The sequence below is a fragment of the Nyctibius grandis genome, chromosome 5 (assembly GCF_013368605.1).
Source record: "Nyctibius grandis isolate bNycGra1 chromosome 5, bNycGra1.pri, whole genome shotgun sequence".
Taxonomy (NCBI): domain Eukaryota; kingdom Metazoa; phylum Chordata; class Aves; order Nyctibiiformes; family Nyctibiidae; genus Nyctibius; species Nyctibius grandis.
This window is the reverse complement of record NC_090662.1, coordinates 67644657-67657494: the sequence shown is the minus strand read 5'-3', so window position 1 is coordinate 67657494 and position 12838 is coordinate 67644657. Positions and strand designations below refer to the sequence as shown.

The 12838-nt window shown below is 47.5% G+C and overlaps 1 protein-coding gene across 7 annotated transcripts in view; it reads left to right on the top strand.

Moving 5' to 3' along the window:
* Nucleotides 1–12838, top strand: part of SLC37A3 (solute carrier family 37 member 3) — a 51831-nt gene that overhangs the window by 20709 nt on the left and 18284 nt on the right. For 4 of the 7 annotated variants that reach the window (XR_011048305.1, XR_011048304.1, XR_011048307.1 and 1 more), the window contains exons 14-15: nt 1106–1171; nt 7181–7394. Coding sequence is in view for 2 of the 7 variants with exons in the window: in XM_068402466.1 (XP_068258567.1) it covers nt 1106–1171; nt 7181–7291 (177 nt within the window). In the remaining 5 variants the exon portion in view is untranslated. Of the gene's footprint in view, nt 1–1105; nt 1172–2032; nt 4612–7180; nt 7466–12838 lie in introns of those variants that run through there. The other 3 variants (XM_068402466.1, XM_068402467.1, XR_011048309.1) reach the window with 3 other exon arrangements.

Here is a 12838-nt window from a genome sequence, read left to right as displayed (position 1 = left end):
AGCATTAACTATGTGGAAGAACACAGTGGGGCTTTGGGGAGGGGAGAATTTAGTAGAAAGACTGGAGCCAGTTCTATTCCAGGCATCCTCTAGTGCTGGTAAAATACCAAGGATGTAGACAAGGCATATGAGTTCCTTTTCTGGAAAGGGATTTGGGTTTGTACTTGCCATTCACTGCCTGATAAATACAATCGTTCAGTCTCTGTTTCATAGGAAGGACACTGCTTAGCTCCATTAAATATAGAAAATTGCAAGAGCTTTGTGGACCTCTTAAAGTGTACTGTAACTCTCAATGTTCTTCTGACGTTGTCTACCGTGTTTCTGTCTTCCCCCACACATACCATTCAAACTTACGTCATCATTAAAAATGGGTCTTTAGTTCTGAAAAATTCCACCTGCCTCTCATTCTAATATTGCATTTATTTCAACAGAGAGAACCATGATGTCATTCTGGGGGTGTGTGAATGACAGCAAATGCACAATGAACATGTTAGAAATTCAGATCCTGTTTTGTGCTAATATACCCAGTAGTGAAGAAGGGAGGCCCTTGTACAGCATCTGAATATAAATCTGCTAATAGGGAATACATTTTCTTTTGTGGCCTGTGTAGTCCTATTGAACTAGGATGCAGTTCAGGACAGACTGTAGTCTCAAGTGTCTTGCCTACGATGAAGGGTTAAGTATTAGTGTTGCACAGCTCTTGAAAATGCCTCCTGTGTAATTTATAAGCCATTCTAGAGCTTTCAGTTCTTCTGAGAGTACTTACATCCACTTATGTCCCAGTGTTCTGTGCAAAAACCTTGTATTCAGCGGAGTAAATTTGTCACCCATTGAAACTGTAGTTCTGTTCTGTCTTTATGCTGCTGTGAGTTACTGTAAAGCTTCAGGATGAGTATCTCTGCTTTGCTGAGACTGTGGGTTTTATACAGAGAGGCTGCTGTCCTGAGTCATCTCTTCTGAAAGGAAAAGATCAGCTGGAAGGTTTTGTGATCAGCTCTGTACGGAGTGTTAACAGCCCACAAATTCTAGAAAATGAAAGAGTAATGCCTGAAAGTCATGCTTATCTTCCCAGTTTGAGTAATTTTTTTTTCCCCTTTCTTTTTAGTATCTAGTGTCTTTGATCCAGGAGAACCTGGGATGGATGTGGGTTTTCTATTTCTTTATTCTAATGGTAAGAAATCTCCCTTTAAAAATCCTTTGTCAAAGTTGAATTTGCAATAGAAAGTTTTTGTGAGAACCTGAAAATTGTGACTTAGACATGCAGTATATTTCTGCAGCAGCTGCAAACTCTGATGCCATTCTCAAAGTGGTCTATGGTGTGCCTTTGTCTCAGGGTGTCTAAATCAGCTCGGTTCATTTTGGATCCTTTAAAGTCACGGTGGCCAACAGGAACTGAGGTTGTGGAAGAGGCACAAAAATACTTGCCTTAAAATACCTGCATTTGCATTTCCTAAAGCTCATACCACCTGACTGGCTTCAAGGCAGGACTTTTTCCTCCTTCATCTCCATGATACTTAGTTCCTAATAACTTCAGGGAGCTGAAGTTAAGCTGCTTGTTTGTTAGCCCTTGAAGATTAGTGGAAGGAGTGATGAGGATCTTGAAACTGGAATGAGAATGCCTTGTCCTGGTGTACCACTGTGGGAGAAGACCATTTGGGCCCTGATCTCCTCAGCATTGCCACAGTGGTGAATGCTGTACAATTCACTCATTCTTCCTTGCTGGAAATGCCAGGAATTGTCTTTGCATCTGTGCTGACAAGGGAAAAGGCCACTTTGGTAAGGGGCAGAGGTGTCCAGGAGGAAGGCTGTTGAGGAGGTGAAGAGCTCATCTTCTTTATGAAGAGAAAATCAGGACAGCTGAAATCATATGAGTTTTCCTGCAATCTTGGTCCTTCCATTTGCTGTGCCACTTTGTCATTGCTTCTCTTACCCTGTATCTTTCTGGGGAGGCCTGGAATGCACATTGGAGCGCGGGATGGCTGCAGCTATGGTTGCTTTGTGCTAATTGTCCTGGATATGCTTCTTTTCACAGACGAGTTCAACAATCCTGTTCATTTCACCATTAATAGTGAGGGAGATCAGATTGCTTCTGCATGAGCGGCGCCTGCAAATGCTGGCTGAGTGACTTGTGCTTGCCTCTGGAAGGACTGCTGTACGAACCAGACAGCTGGGACACTAATCAAAACTCTGGGAGACTTGTTTCTTACATCCTCCAGGTTTGGACTAATTCAAAATGGCTCAGCAAGACTTGAGTGACCTGCCTTTGTGAGCTCAATAGTGAAGTACCAAATACCCGTCCTGAGACCACCCGCATCATGGAGCTGCTGACCTAAGCTAGACAATCCACGGGACTGGCGGATTGTTCCGTCCTACCAGACTCTTCCGTGTCAGCAGTCACACTAAGGTCTTTTGTTGGGTGGTCTCACTGCTATACCCTTTCTTATTTATTTCTGGATGTCCTGACCAAAGGTCAACTGTTTAAAAGTGATGGTGGAGAGGCTGTCTTGCAGTGGATTTTGATGCTCTGTTGTGCCCAAGAAATTGTACAGTGCATTTCATGGGGAGTCTAAATTTACGATCACGTTAGCTTTTAGAAAGGGCAAAAATAATTATTTGGAATTTGCGCTGTCCAGTTGTTTAAAAAATGCTGTTGCTAAATCTCTGCACAGACAGACCTCTGCTGTCCCTAGCTAGTAACTGTTACGTATTCCAGTAGCTTCACACAGAGAAGTTACCTCCATATTTGGTTTTAGCATTTTTTAATAATAGTAATATTACTAATCTCTGGGAAATGAGATTTCAGTTTTTAACTATTTAAGCAGACAAATAGTGTGCAATACTTTACTGTGATCTCCGAGAATAAGCCTTAATAGATCCTTTGTGTCTAAAGGATCCTTGAATGGCTTTGGGGATCAGCAATGGGACACAAATACTTTCACTACTGCTTTGTTATTTGAACTCTTATCAATACTGACCAAACTGGGACTGTCAGGTGACCCTCTGAAGGAAGCTGGTGTACTGATTTCATACTCATTGGGCAATTGCTCATCTCCAGCAAAGGAGAACCAGAACGGAATTAAAGGAATTTAAGGGATCTGGCTGCTCTCAGACATGGGCTTCCAGACAGGGACTGAAGCGTGCTCGTGGAATAGCATTAATGAGCGAGTGCTGCTGCTTCCCCCGTGCTCCTCTGCCTATGGCTGCGTAGGGCACCTCAAGCTCCAGGGTTTTAAAGCTTGAGTTGTTTCTTGAAGAGAAAGGTAGATGCAAGTCAGCACTAAAAGCATGTGACTGCACTTACTGTGGTGGTATTTGAGTAGTTTGTAGTACTGCAGGGTGACCGACTGTCACCGCTAACGTTTGTTGGTGATGTTAATGGGATCGTCGAGTAACTTCTCAACAAATTGTTTTCTGCTTATGCCTTGGGATGTTTCATCGTAATAGGTACGTGTTAACCAGTAGAACTTCTGATCAAACACTCAATCGAACTAGTCGGTGACGCCTGGACGGGGGTAGGGGGCAGGAAAATTCTTAGAGCTGAAAATTTGAAACTTTTTAAATGGGAAAAGTTGCCTTTTTAAAATGTATAGTGATTTTATTTTTTTTTAAATTTATGAATGTCATTTTTTAGTCATATGTTGATTGTAATGAGTGGAACATTATTAGTGCCTTATGGTTCTACTGTATTGAACAGTTGCTTGGTGATTGCTGCTTCTGCAGTGATGGCTCTGTGCACAGCTTTGCTTGCTGTGAAACTCAGTTGCTCCATTTTATACTTTTTTTTTTTTTTTTTGAGAGTCTCTTTCTTTCTTGGTGGAGGTGATTCTTGCATTTTTCGCTAACCCTTGAAAAACGTCAGTGCTTGGGAAAATGATGCCATTAAGCTGATGAGGGACCTGAATCCTGTTCTTGTCTCTTCACATTCCCATTCCAATTTTTGCCTGTATAATTAGAGCAGGAGACTGAGACTCTGTCATCCTGTTCTCAGAATTATGCCCTGGGGTTAGTGTTCACATCCCAAGCTACTCATTAGCCCCTGTACAAATAGAATCAAAACTCTCTGAAATTTAGTTCCAAAAGGGATGGCAGCACCGTTTGCCCCAGCCACGGTGTCTGAGAATCTGTGGTTTCAAATTCCAACCTGGATGAGCTTTTTGGCCAGCCGTCTGGGCACTAGATAAGCTTCTGATGAAAGGTGGGGTGGGAAAGGGACGTCGCCGGAGCCGCGGGGAGGAGAGACAGGCCCCTGTAACAAATGGTTTCCTGTAAACAGTTCTGTCCCCTCTTGAGAAGTGTCAGATGTGTTGTGAGCGCTGCAAGCACAAGCTGCCCAGCAGCTTGCATGTAAGCGTGCAGCGGTGCTTTGAGGTCACCCTCCATTAGCTAGGTGTACCTATGACTTCAGGATGGTTTTGTGGTTGTTGTCCTGGGTTTTTGGTTCTGTGTATTTCCTCAAGGTGCTCAGATGGAGAAAGGTTTTCAATCTGATCATGTCCAAACTGACACACATGAATAAACTTACTTTGACTTGAGCTGGGCTAGTTCTTTTGTGTGCTTTATTCCACTCCTCTCCATGCAGTTCTGCTGAGTGTGCTGTGCTTCCTCCTCATGATAGGCCTACCTCAAACAGCTACTTTTCACTCAGCTGCTGGGAAGACCTGAGCCCTGACTAATGCTGAAACTGAATCCTCAGCCCAGCCTAAAAGGGGGCTGTGTCCCGCATGCTGCGGTTTGGCACTCTTCCTGATCAGTCTCATGAGAAGCTTTGTGAGAGACCCTTAACAGAGATGCCCGTAACGGTGTAATTAATGGTCTTAAATAAAGGAGCCAGAACATATACTTGGTTTTACCTATTTATTTGTTGATCTGCATGTAGAAGTCAGGTGTTCTTCCCTTGAAATTAAACGTGCCATGTGGCTGCTGGCCCTGCTGTGCCTTCTCTCCTGGGGCTTGTTTCTCTAAACACAAATCCACACCTACGCTTAGCTGTGTTTAAATGGACACAGTGGGGGACTTTGTAATTGTGTTTGTGTTTTATAGTTTACTGTAAGGTCAGAGTTGAGCACAATACTGAATTGCTGGAGAAACCTCCATGCCTGCATGTTGCTGTCCCTCAATTCCAAGTAGTTTGGTGGTGCTATGATGCTATTCCTCAAGAAAAGGAACAATTCATATTTTTACCACTTTTCTGGCACTTTTTCCCTACTCATGAGGAACTTCCCAGCCTACTCCAGAAGTACTCTAAGGAGTAGAACTTTTCTTGAGTATCTATTTGAAAATGCTGATGGTAGCAGACCCCATCATCACCACTGTGACTGCCATCTCCAGAGCCCAATGTTTTGGCAAGCAGGAGTAGAGGAATTACTTAACTTCTGAGTGCAAAGGCAGCGCATTAGGAATGGATCTCTGGGCATTTGACTGTAGCCCAGGATGTCTGACCAAATTGGTTGTGAAAGAAAAGGTGTGCCTCAGCCCTGTAATGCTTTTCTGTATCAAGGAAGGTCCTTGGGACAGATGCCCTACAAGCAGCAATGCTACTGCGTCCTGGTTTTCTTAGAGGTCCGTACCCCAATGGTACAGAAGTCTGCCTGGTGCCAGTATCACCGTGTTCTCCTAAGGGGGAAGAATTGTGCTTCTGCTCTAAGTGCTGGGCAGCCTCAGAGAGCACGTGAGCTTCTTGTCCTCACCAAACCCAGAAGAGCAGCTTTCCCTTCCGCAGGAGAGTGGCAGGAGAAGCAGCTGTGTGTTTTAAAGGTTATCATTTTCTCTCTGAGATAAAAGGAGAAAGTATCTATTTCAAGATAGTCCCACAGGTCTCACCAGTAAAAGCACAAGCTGTTCAGGGATGTCTCAGACACACTGCTGTTCAGTTACTCTTCTGTGATTCTGCTCTCTATCCAGCAGTGGCCAAAGTGCTCTGCCAAACCTATTTGCAATTTCTCCCCCCTTCTTTTCTAACTGAGAGTGCCTACAGGGATGTTTTGGGTTCTGTCTTGCAAAAGTTTTCTAAGGCACAGCATGCCCACCTTCCTACCTCTTTGTCAAGCCTTATCTAATCCTTTTAGTAAACAGCCTACCATTCTCTGAAGGCTATAAATACAACCTCTTAGACCATCTTGTGGGGTTGGATCTGGGGGGTGTGTGTGTTATGTACAGGCCCATGAAAGCATCTTGGTTCTATTAAAGCCTTTCCTAAATGAAAGTTGTTTAGATGAATATTTAGAGTAATCAAAGAAGAAGAATTTGGGCAATTGCTGTGAATGTTCCCTTTGGTTCTCCTGCACTGGTGATTATGTCTCTGTACATGTCTGGATCACCGGAGGTTCTCCTGGAATGTCTCCTTCGGCCTCCTTCTGAACAGTGTACAAGGTGTCCATGAAAATAAACCCAGTGGGCAAAGCAAAATGTACTCCTGGAGCATGGGAGCAGAAAACAAGCTTTGTGGGTCTCTTGTTAGGTTTAAGATTACTGCCAGGAGAAGGAAGATTTCTCTCTGCAATTACAGAAGCCCAGGTAGACTGAGGACAACCTATTTTGTTTCTGAATAGTTTTGAAAGCAGCTGATGGCAGTTGATGGACCTCTAGGTGACTTGGTGAAGTCTGTGTCCACTGGGGGTGTTGTTCAGTTGCAAAGGATAGGAAATCCATATGCTACCACCTCTTGTCCTTGTGGGCTGCATAAGTAACAATATAACCCAGAGTGTACCAGTGGAATGACAGCAGATAAGGATGAGATTACTCAGATGCATTATTTAAATCTTCTTTCCTTACAATGCAGTAAGCAAAGTATTGGGGATTTGGAATGGGTTGCTTTCTCTGGGCTCCTGGATTCCAACACTAGCTCAGAGAACTCCTATACCCGGAGACCTACATCCTCACTCTTTTTCCCGTTTGTCAGGTGGGACCAGTTTCCAGAAACTCACTCATCTGCTCTGGGGTGCATGGCAGAGAAAAGTGACGTTGGGCTGACAGAAGCTGGTGCTTGCCTGCAGCGAGTGCCAAAGATGACAAAGCAATTGGGTAATAGCTGGCTGTGCTATTCAGCCGGAAGGATGGGAGTATCTGTGAGGCAGTTTCATCAGGACTGGCTCCACTATCCATTCACCTCTTCTTCAGCCTCCTTGTCCTCTGCTGTAACTCTTTCGTCCTTCTGAGCATATTAATGTTTCATTTCTTTCAGCCAGAAGCAGGTTCATCCCAGGACTGCTTATCATGGCATGGCAATGACTGGGACAGACAGCAACAGGCGGCTGTGGTTCCTGCTGTTGAATGGAAAGGAGCTGTTACATGAGAAGAGATGCAAAGGTGGGAGCCCTGCCTGCAACAGCAGGCATGCGTCAGCGTTGCACCAGCACAAGTGATTTCTGAATCAGTGCACGCCTTCAAAACGTCAGGTGAGCGCGTGTGCAGGGCTGGGAGGGTCTCTGCTGGAGGTGGCTTTTAGCTGCGTAGCTTTGTTTCTGTGCACATCTGTGATGCTGTTCTGGTCTACTGGAGCCCCGCGGTCCTTTTTTAAACACCGTCTTGGCCCTGTGTGCTCTGGCAATGTCAGGGCTGGTTTCCCTGAGGGATAGGAGGAGGGTGTCAGGGGAAGATGGAGCCATGGCCCCAGCAGCTGGGTGCCACTCTGCTTCTGAGGGACTCTGGCCTTTGCTCCCAGATGGCGAAATCCAGATTGCTTTATGCGCCTGGTTCTGCTGTACTTTGCCACTCACTTTGGTCGCTGTTTTGCTGTCGGTTGGATAAGGGTCTATGCTTGTCTTCTGCGACTTCGCTGACTGCAGTTTTCTCAGCTGCCTCCTCTTCTTAGGAAGGGAGCAGGGAGTCGCTTTGTGGGCATTTATCTAAAGTCAAGGTCTTGGTTTGCCAGACTTGCTCTTTTCTTCCTACTTCCACTGTTTCACCTCAGGTTACCTGTTCAGTCTCAAAGGTGCAGGGCTGGATTCCTCCCTCTTCTGTCCCCAGTCCATTTTCTTTGCTCCAGCCTTTGTGGGAGCTTGTCTCCAGGACCAGAAAAGGAACCAGTATTTTCTGTGCTAACAAAGTGAGCATTGTAATGCAGTTGCAGAGTGGGTGGATGTGATTGCCGACAGATGTATTCCTTCTGCTAGGGTGTGGATTAAAGCTCAAGGTGACTTTGTTCCTGCATAAATTCACTAACATTCCCTGGGGAACTGAAGGGGCAGGGGTGGGAGGGAAGAAGTATGATAAATGAAAGTGTCAGAAGGAAATGCACTTAACATAGCATGTACTACCAAAGCATAAATGTGTGCTCTGTAAGGAGCTTTCAACACAGCTGAAGGTAGCACTCCATGGATTAAAAAAAAACCCAGGACGATGTTTAGCTGCGAACTTGAGCGTGGCTCTCTGCAGGCTGCTATCCCAGTGTAATTGCCTGCGTAAGTGGATTAGCAAGCAGCTGCGTGGCTTGTTCGGGGTTAGGCAGGCTTCGAGGGGAGCGAGGAGGGCACTGTTCCTCACAAGAGGATGAGACGAGGCAGGCAGCGTTTGCTGCTCTCTACCAGTCAGACCTGTTCAACGCTGAAAGCTGTGGCAGACGGTTGGGTTGTCATCACGTGTGCTCGCGGGGAAGGGTCCCATGGAAACAGTTCCTTTCAGAGCTATCGTTTGTCCTTTTCTGCCGCGAGGTGGGTATGGTGACAGCAAATCACATCTTGGGACACTTCTTCTCTGCCTTCGTTGCCATGGGAATTGGTGTCTTCCGCAGCTTTGTCTTCTGGGAAAAAAAGAGAAGTATTGTTACCTCCCCTGGCTCACCCACCAAAATGTGTCAAGGATGGAGGGGGGATTGTGATCAGCCACGTCACGCCTGGAGCAAAATGTTTGTGCCGGGGATGGGGCTGTGAGGTCACTTGTCTTAAAATCTCATCCGGCCGCGCACATCCCTCTGTGGTAGTTGCCACGTCCACGTTATGGGGTGGTGATGAGGAGCACAAAGTGGTGAGGCATGCTGGACCAGGTAGCCCTGCTCCACTCACCCCGGGTGTCAGATACAGAGCTCTCTGACCTTGCCAGAGTAACAAGGCTGGGACCTGCCCTTGCACATGCTTCACGGTTAGGCAGAAGAGTCTGGGTCACGCGGACGTCTGACACGCCAAAACATGACATCATTTCAAAGGTCTGGCATGGCCCAGGGGTTCGAACGCCCAACCAGCGGGGACTCGGGGGTCCCTGGCCTTTGCGGGAGAGGGAGGCTGTGGGGGGAAAGAGGGTGCACCAGACTCATGGAGAGAGGTGCCGTGTTTTGGCTCCCTCCCTGGGTGACCAAGCAGCCCCCAGCAGGGATGTGGGAGCCGCATGGCTGGTCCTTTATAACCAGGAGGCGAAGGAGCTGCAGAGCTCCGAAGAGACCCAAAGAAGTTCCCAGGGAGCGGGAGCTCAGTCAGGTTCCTAACCCAGGATCTGCATCTCTCCTGTGCTTCAGTTCATGGCCAAGCCCTGTCGAGAGAGGTAGGGAGAGAAGGGATACTGCATTTACAAAGCGAGCCTTAACTCTTAGGGGAAACCGTTGGGTCCCTGGAATTTTCCATGCTGTACAGGGAGCCGAGGCTGTCGCTCTGAACTATCCTGAGGTGATACGAGAAATCAGCTCAGTTTGGAGAGCTCCTCACCTTTGTACCGTACGTCTCATTCCTTCCTCCCAGCCCTCGCTTGTGTCATTTCCTTAGATCGTAACTGATCTCTATTTTAGTTACGCTTCTCGAGTGGATTCCGATACCAAATTAAAAGATACTTATCTGCCCAAAACTCCTACGAAATAAAGAAGTGATGTTATTTCCACCGTATGAATGAGGAACTGAGTCAGCGGGAGGCTAAATGACACATCTGAGGTTACCCAAGAGTGCCGAGCGCTGCTGGGAAGCGAATCTGGCAGTTCCCCTCCCGGCTGCCAGAGCCCTCGCCCTCCCCCTCGCCCTCTGCAGTGCTGGATGTGGGGCATCGCCCCGCTCTGCCCCCGGCCTTTCATCTCGGCCTGAGCCCTTGGACTCTGAAATGAGCCATAAATGCAACCAGCCTCTTCCAACGGGAAAGAGTGGTTTATCTCAAGCCCTAAACTTTTGGCACTGGAATTAAAAGTAGAATGTGAACTGTTCTGTGTAAATAACCCCACAATTACAGTCCAGCGCTTTTGCTTAGACTTTGGTGTTTGTGGTGCCACCTTCTCCTGGGGAAGTGGCTGTGATGCCTCCAATTGACAAAAGGTTTGTATTTGTGCCGAAGTTGATGTAGGTTTTATAGCTAAAAAATATGACATGCTTTCAAACTGTGCTGCTTCATGCTATGCAAAGAGTCTTCTTGATGTTCAGCCTTTCAAACTAGACGTGGTTAAATGTAGAAATATAGATGACAAATGTGGAAGTCTGGAGCAGCAGGAAAAAATACGTCATAGTGGTTTAACCTGGGATGGAAATAAACCACACAATTCTCTCTCAAAATTTGTGCAAGTGATGTATTTTTAAAATATAAAAAAATACCTATGTAATAAGCTGTTTTAAATGAGTCATTAAAAAATCCAGGAAGTTTCACTTTCTTATCTAATAGACGTGTGTTTCTGTGTTTACCCTTTTGCAGATGTATGAGTATATCCACATGTATAAATACATGAAATGCTCACACTGTTGCAGCGCGAAGAGTTTTTCCATATTTCTCTCTCTTCAAGTGGTGTTGTTTACTCTTCAAGGGTATTCATCACAAAATCCACTTTAACTCAGGCACTGCTAATTTAACAGAAAGTGGCTTCAGTTACAGCTTGAAGCTGTTTTGGTTGCCCTTGACCTCTGTCTGTGAAAGGACCTTCTTGGAAGTCATCAAGAATATTGAAATAAAATGACTAGATTAAAAACAATGAATAACAGAGGGTGGGCAACTAATGAGTCACCACGAAATACCATCAATGGAATATGCTGAGCTCCAGCTCAGCTCGGTCTGCCTACCTATGCATCACTGCTGAGTTCTTCGAAATGTGCCTCTACAAATGGCTGAGACAGTCAGCTAACCACAGTGAAATGGGGCAACTTCAAAGCTCTGGCAATAATAAAAGTCATGTCTGCCACTGTCTGCTTACTCACCCTTGAAACGAGCCAGTATGAAAGCAGTGGAAAGCGATTTTTAGGCTCACAAACAAAATGACTCGCAGGCTGTGATGTGTTTGAAATTAGTCATATTTCGGTCTGTGCTTCTGATTTTGCTCAGCAGCCGTCTGCAGTGCCTCGGCCTCTGCCTGCCGTCCTGGAAGTTGGGCACGACGGGAGAAGCAGGGAGTGATGAGGGCGAGGGGCTCCTCCAGAATCGAAATCTGAACCCCCTGAGCTGCCCCACGGTGCGTGGGGAGCGCACGGTCCGGCGCTGGCAGGCAGCCCCCCGTGCCGGGATGGCCGTGCCGTTGCCTCCGGTCAGGGATTTGCACAGTGACCTGCTGCTGGGGGCTGAGGTTCACCGGTGCTGCCAGCAGGCGGGAGTGATGAAGGCTGGAAGCGCCGCCGGACAGGGCGTTTGAAGGCCCAAAGGGACGCTTTATTGGCCTGAGGCTTCTCATTCAGTGGCTTCCCCGGCTTGGACACCTCCGCAGCGAGGTCTTTTACCTTTGCCAGAAGAAAGGAGGGAAAGGTCGCCCCATTGTTCTCAGGCTTCAAAACCACGTCCCCTCCCTGAAACTGTGGGGTCAGTGGGGGCTGCTCTGGTGGCAATTTTCTTTCATGAGTCTGGGGATGCGTCAGCCTGATTTTCAGACACCTCCTCCAGCCTTTCCCTTATAGTACAGCCATATACTTCTGCCGACAGGCAGTAAACCAGCAGTTAAAACCAAACCTCTTTCTGGCCGGCTCCATGAGCCCCCCCATCCCTCCTCCTCACTGCTGCAGGGTTCAGCCCTGCCGTGCTGCTTTGAGGACAGGCGTATGAGGTGCATCCACCGAGGCTGCAGCATTTGCTGGAGGTGGCAGCTCACTGGCCGCTGTGCCTGGAGCCCTGCCCAGTGCAGCTTGCTTACCCCAGCGAGCCGCAGACACCGTGGGCCAAAGCCAGGCCCTTTCCTCCACTGTTTCTGTCCTGGGAACCCACGAAGGCTGCTGGCATTTCTACTCGCTGTCCATGAGAGTGGAGCCCCCACGTATGGCGGCGTGGGCACCCATCATGTGTGGCATATCGGCACTGATGTGAGCTGCGGTGGGAAACAGCTGAGGGAAATAAGCCTGGGGGTTGCAATGCCATGCAGGGGTGGCACCTTGCTGTCCTTGTCCTCCAAAACAAAGTGCCCAGTGCACAGAGGGGAGAGAAATAACACCGTGGTGGTGCTGGTGCCACGCTATGAATGCAAAGGGCCTGAGCAGTGGGTGGGTTGATTTGTGTGATGTGCAGCGATACATTTTCCCAAGCGCTGTGGGTGTCCTGAGTTGTAAAGCATGCTGAGACTGCCAGGTGCTCTGCTGGCACAGGGGACACAACCAGAGCAGTGGCACGGCCGAGCACAGGGGATGCCCACCTGCCCAGTGCATCCCCTGGCACATCTGCTGACAGACATAGCGCTGCATGGACCCCACCTAAAGCTCACAGACGTCAGGGCAAGAAAACCTCTGTTGGCTCTTGTCTTTCAAATAAAGGCTAGGCAACGTTGACACTTAGGACTAGGGAAGTGATCGTCCCCCTGTACTCGGCACTGGTGAGGCCGCACCTCGAACACTGTGTTCAGTTTTGGGCCCCTCACTACAAGAAAGACACTGAGTGCTGGAGCGAGTCCAAAGAAGGACAACAAAGGTGGTGAAGGTTCTAGAGCACAAGTCTTATGAGGAGCAGCTGAGGAAACTGGGGTTGTTTAGCC